The following is a 6000-nucleotide window of genomic DNA, read 5'->3' as shown; positions in this document are numbered from 1 at the left end:
ATTCCTCTCCCCACCTTTCTTTCTTTCAGGATATTCATCATGCCACAGCATAGGAAAGCCGGCCAGGGTCCAAGCAGCTCCTATCAGAGACTGCTCTCAACAGTGAACAAGGTGAGGCTCTTATCCATAAGGATCTCCCAATTTAACGGGAAGAGCGAGCCATGAACAAATGTTACAATCCAGGGAGAGAGTACTATGATAGAAGTAGCATAGAGCTAATATTATGGGAGCAGGGGAACTCCTGACTGAGCCCAGGAGGCCACAGAGGACTTGCCGGAGGACATGGCATCAAAAACAGAGATATGACTGTTCTAGAACTGACCCTTCATATGGGGAGTCAGGGAGACCTCAGGCAAGCTTATTAACTTCTCCAGGACCTCAGTTTTCTCATCTGAAAAATGGGAAGGTCAAGAAATTTATAAGATTGCTGGGATGCTTAGATTACAGAACTCTAATATGTCTATCCATGGCTCCTGGTACAGGGCAAGTCTCAGTAAATGGGAGGGGCTATCATCAAGAGGATTTGGATTAGGATTTCAACAGAGGGATTAGAGGGAAAGGGCCAAAGCAGGAGGCTGGGAGCAACTCAAGCAGGTGACCTTCAAAGCACTTCGTGCAAGTGTAGAGTCCTTTTCAGAGTGCTGAGAAAAAGCCTATTTGGAGAGGCAGCCCGCTGGAGTGACATTTAGTCCCCGTGTGACACAGGAGGCAGATGAGCAGGGAGGGAGGTGCATTGTCTGCTGGTGAAGATGCAGAGACAACAGTGGTAGAACACTCTTTCCAGGGGCTGCCCCAAAGTCACCCCACATGCTTTCTGATTAGAAAAAGCAGTGCAGACAGATGGCAGAGCACTTGGTACAGCGTCTCAAGCATGCAGAGAACGTGCTAAGGAAATATCTGTCGAGAGCCCAGTTAGAGAAGACGAGGAGGAAAATCTAAAAGAAATGCACACAGATTTAGCTTTTCATCAAACACACAAATCCCCATTTATCAGCCTCCTTCCTCACACCCAAAGCAATGGCTTGGCTTTGTCACAGGCCGCCTGCCCTCCCCTCCCTTCCATTTCTCAAAATGTCCCCTCTAAACCCAGTTCTGGTGCCTCCCAAGAGCTCCAACCCCCTAAGCACACAGAGGGTAAGTACTCCTCCCCCACAGAACTGGACTGTCTGTCCCCACCTGAGTCTCACTGTCAAAAAGACGTTATTTCTGCTCATGAGACCTACAGGGTATATATAAATGTGTGTTTCATGTAAATAGATGCACACTCATAGGCATAAAAAGGAGACTGTGTGCTACCAGGACTGAAAAGAACACTCACTTTAAGAAAATAATATTTTAAAATCGCCAAGTGCTTTGAGGGAAAATAAGTTTAAAACCTTAAAGTACTTGACCAAAGTGTGTAGCAAATGCATTGTCCTATAAACATGGAAGGGAACACTTTGGAAGATGTGTCAAAGAACAGGAAACCCAGCCTCTTGCACAGGCACCCCACGCCCCGCCTCACCCCATCCCACCCCCAACAGCAGCCCACTACCTCCCCCCTTCCCTCCCTCCCTCCGGATGGAGGAGAATCACATGCTGTGGGCCACTACAGTGTCTGACTGTTCACACCTGGCCTCCCACCACCAGCCTCCTCCAACCTCTCTAATACACTCCCTGTAGGAGGCGAGTGTCAGACTGCCGGGGAGGAGGCTTGGGGGCCCCAAGGGTGAGCTTGCAGTGTGTCTAAGACATCAAGGAGGGAAGTCTGGTGGATTGCTGAGTTTGAAGCCTACATGACAATTCTGAGCTGAAGGTCACTGCCATTACCAGGACCACTACATGGAGGTCAAGTGCAAGGGGGAGGTGCTGGCCATGGAGGGAGCCAGGACAGGGAAACAACAAGTCTGCCCACCTATGGCTCCATGGACCACACCAGCTTAGGTAACAAGCATGGGGCAGCAACCATAACCAAGTGAATATCAGAAGGTCCACTGTAATGTTCTGGGAAAGCCCTCAGGATTCTTGTGTAACTCTAGGAGAGGCAATCCCCTCCAAAAATGGCATATTTTGGACATTGGGTATACCCTTTCCAGTAGGAACACTAAGCCAACTTTAATTTGATTCAGAAAAATAATGTGATGTTTCTTGCAAATGTCATGATAAAAAGATAGAAAGAAATAGGTGTTAAAGCAGATTTCACCTTAATATAAGGAAGCACTTTCTGATCAACAACACTATGGTGATAAAATGGGCCACTTTAAGATGTAGCAAGTTCTGCATCCCTGTACTCAGTCAAAAGCAAGCCCCCTGCTTTGGGGATGTTACAAAACAGATGTCAGCAATGAGTATGAGGTTGGATTAGGTCATTCTTGTATTGAACAATCCTGAGATTCTGTGATTCCAAGAAAAACAGCAACTAAACTAATAATTAGTAAAAACAAAACAAAACAAAAACTATTATTAATAACTGATAACTATGTTAGATTGAAGGCACATGGCAAATAAACCTCCAGGCTTGTACCTAAACCCAGAGCCACTTTATAATCCAATAATCCAACGCTCAGGGTTTCTGTCCATCATCCAGAACTGTCTGGCAGTAAAACCTTTAAAAAACCCCAAAACCTTTAAAAATCTATAAGCACAGTTCCTTTTATATCTCCTATAAGATCACACTAATAGTTGTCCTTGGATAAACCTCGGGAGGCTCTTTCCTTTCCCACATAACCAAATATATCATTTACTGCCTAGAACACAATTGTAACAAACTAGAAATACACATTTAATTATGCATTTTCAGACAATGAAGCTGAATACCACTGATGAATGTACTTGCCCACTGGGTTCTACTTTGCATACTAGTTAGTTTTTGTTTGGCGGGTATGATATTTTTATAAAAATTGTATCTGAATGCTTTGATTGATTGATTTTGAGAGAGAGAGAGAACATACAGGAGGAAGGGCAGGGAGAAGGAGAGAGAGAACCTCAAGCAGACTCTCAGCTCAGCACAGAGCCAGACATGGGGCTCGATCTCAAGACCCTGACATCATGAGCTGAGCCGAAATCAAGAGTCTGATACTTAAACAACTGAGCCCCACCCCCTCAGGCATCCCCTGCATGCTTTTAGGGAATGTACGCTTGGCTCTTGTTAGTTAGACCTCACCTGGCCTAATTGCATTACATGGGCGGCTTCGTCTTTCATGTCACCTACCAGGCCCCATAGGTCTGCCCTGCTCAGCCTTCTAGGATGAGCAACAGAGAAGAGCCATTTCATAGCAGTGAGTTTATCCAGTGTCACACACAAACCGTCCTTCCTCATTATTTGCCTGCTTATGTAGGCATCTAGCTAGCACGTGCCTTTCTCAGTGTTTCCATCCTTCTCTCTGCTCCTAACAGGTTACCATGCACATTGAGTCTATGTGATAAGTACTGTCAAACTGAATTAAAGAGAACGTTTTCCATCAGAACAGGATGGAAGACAGGAAATACTTGTGGGGGATGGGAACAAAATGAAGGCTAAGTTAAAAATGGCTATTAAAATGAACATTTCAGTCAGGTGTTTAAAGACATAGTTGTTTTTTAAGCTGGTGTTGATTGTCAAGTATTATATTAGCAATAAAGATGGTGATGCATACAAGGGAAATTCTTTCTTACCACAGTCCTTTAAAAGGCCATGTTGGGGGTGGGGGCACCTGGGTGACTCAGTCGATTAAGCTTCCAGCTCTTGATTTGGGCTCAGGTCATGTGTCAGAGTCATGGGATTGAGACCCATGTGGGGCTCTGTGCTCAGTGGGGAGTCTGCTCAAGGATTCTCTCTCTCCTTCTCCCTCTGCCCCTCTCTCCCCTGTTCCCTCTCTGTCAAATAAGTAAATAAATCTTTAAAAAAAAAAAAAAGCCACACAGGATGTAGCACAAAGGTTCGTATGCTGGGAGGAACACCTGAAGACTGCCATCTGTAGGCATCAAGGGTACTGGAGGACCACTGGGTGGGGTTAGCTTCCCCAAAAGCTCACGGACTATGGTTGCAGCAGCTCCAGACCTTATGCTTCTCTTTCTTCCTGCCACACCCACCCCCCACATCCCTACTGAATGCCTAGAATAGCCCTGGGCCCAGTAAGCATCTGAACACAGTTATGAACTGCTTGATTGTAATTTCTAGCAATGAAAAACATACCATTTACAAAGTATCCGCCAACGTGATGATTCTTACCTTTCAAGCCTCCTGATATCACAAACTGAATAGCAGTTTTGCCTCATATCCTTTTCCAAAGAGGTGGCCAATGTTGATGCATCCATTTCTTGCTGAAGTCTGCATAAATGAGGGTGGGAATCCTGAGGATGCGTCAAACAAGTGGTCCAGGGTCTCTCTAGGTCTTGGTCCCCTTGTGCTTCCCCGGGGGCTTTTTGGAAAGACTCTGGCCTAAGACTCAGGCTTTCCCCTGCATCTGGGGAGGCACTGTCCCTCCTGCTGTCCTCTTGATCCAGACTGGGGCTCTGCTCTGAGTCCGTACAAGACGCCTTGGTGAATTCTTTGTCTGATGAGAGCACAGGTGTCTATTAAAAGAAATGCTAAATGTTACTGGACTCATGTTGCACACTGAGCAAAATCTGAAAGTGCTTCTTTAAAAAAAAAAATCCTTGCTATTGTTGTTGTTTCTGTGTGTGTGTGTGTGTGTGTGTGTGTGTGTGTGTGTGTGATTGTGGGGCAAAGCAGTTAAGAGATGGGCTCTGGGGTCAGTCTCCCTTTGTCAGGACCCTAGTTCCCACTGGGCCCTAGGTGACACAAGTAACCATCTCTGAAACCCTTAGCTTGGGGCATTAGAAAAATAATGTTATATTTTTTTTAATATTTTCAAAACTTGAGAAAATCAAACTCAACACCCAAAAAAACAAATAATCCAGTCAAGAAATGGACAAAAGACATGAATAGTCAGTTTTCCAAAAAAGACATCCAGATGGCTAACAGACACGTGAAAAGATGCTCAACATCACTCACCATCAAGGGGATAGAAATCAAAACTACAATGAGATACCACCTCACAGCTGTCAGAATGGCTAAAATTAACAACACAGGAAACAGCTGGTGTTGGCAAGGATGCAGAGAAAGGGAAAACTTCTTGCACTGTTGATGGGAATGCAAGCTGGTGCAGCCACTCTGGAGAACAGTATGGAGGTTCCTCAAAATGTTAAAAATAGAGCTACCCTACGACCCAGCAATGGCACCACTTGGTATTTATCCAAAGGATACAAAAATACAGATTCGAGGGGATCACGCACCCCAATGTTTATAGCAACATCAACAATAGTCAGATTATGGAGAAAGGCCAAATAAATGGATAAAGAAGATGTGGTATATATATATATACAATACAATATTACTCAGCCATTAAGAAGAATGGAATCTTGCCATTTGCCATGACATGGATGGAGCTAGAGAGTATTATGCTCAGTGAAAAAAGTCAGTCAGAGAAAGACAAATGCCATATGATCTCACTCATATGTGGAATTTAAGGAAGAAAAAAGATGAACATATGTGAAGGGGGGGAAAAAATAAAAGAAAAGAGGGAAACAAGCCAGAAGAGATTCTTAATGATAGAGAACTGAGGAGGGAGGTGAGTGAGGGAAGGGCTAGATGAATGATAACTTAAGATAAGTGATAAGATAAGATAAGTGATAAGATAAATTAAGGAGGGCACTTGGGATGAGCACGGATGATGAATCACTGAATTCTACTCCAGAAACCAAAATTGTGGTGTATGTTACTACCTAAAATTTAAATTTAAAAAATAATAATAATAAAATAAATAAATGAAAATTTAAAAAGAAATTTCTTTAAAAAAATATTTTAAAAATATGGAAACAAAAGTAACAATGACTCTTTGTCCCACTTTCCGATAAGAAATGAGTTTCATAAACTCTTGTCTTCACCTGTCCTCATCCGTGCTGGCTCATTCTCACAGCCCCATCCTCCTCCCCATCCTGATTCCCTGCCCTGGGTCTCCTTCTCACTTCTCCAAATAT

General features: G+C 43.9%; 1 protein-coding gene across 1 annotated transcript in view; it reads right to left on the bottom strand.

Moving 5' to 3' along the window:
- Window positions 1-510: 510 nt before the first annotated feature.
- FRMPD2 (FERM and PDZ domain containing 2) overlaps window positions 511-6000 on the bottom strand; it is an 88602-nt gene continuing 83112 nt past the window's right edge. The window contains exons 28-29 of the mRNA XM_032838069.1: window positions 4190-4533; window positions 511-935 (exon numbers count right to left, since the gene is read on the bottom strand). Coding sequence (XP_032693960.1) covers window positions 866-935; window positions 4190-4533 — 414 coding nt within the window. The 3' untranslated portion in view covers window positions 511-865. The remainder of the gene's footprint in view (window positions 936-4189; window positions 4534-6000) is intronic.

The sequence above is a fragment of the Lontra canadensis genome, unplaced genomic scaffold (assembly GCF_010015895.1).
Source record: "Lontra canadensis isolate GAN:19392208 unplaced genomic scaffold, GSC_riverotter_1.0 scaffold3, whole genome shotgun sequence".
Classification (NCBI taxonomy): Eukaryota; Metazoa; Chordata; class Mammalia; order Carnivora; family Mustelidae; genus Lontra; species Lontra canadensis.
This window is presented reverse-complemented; position numbering and strand designations above follow the sequence as displayed.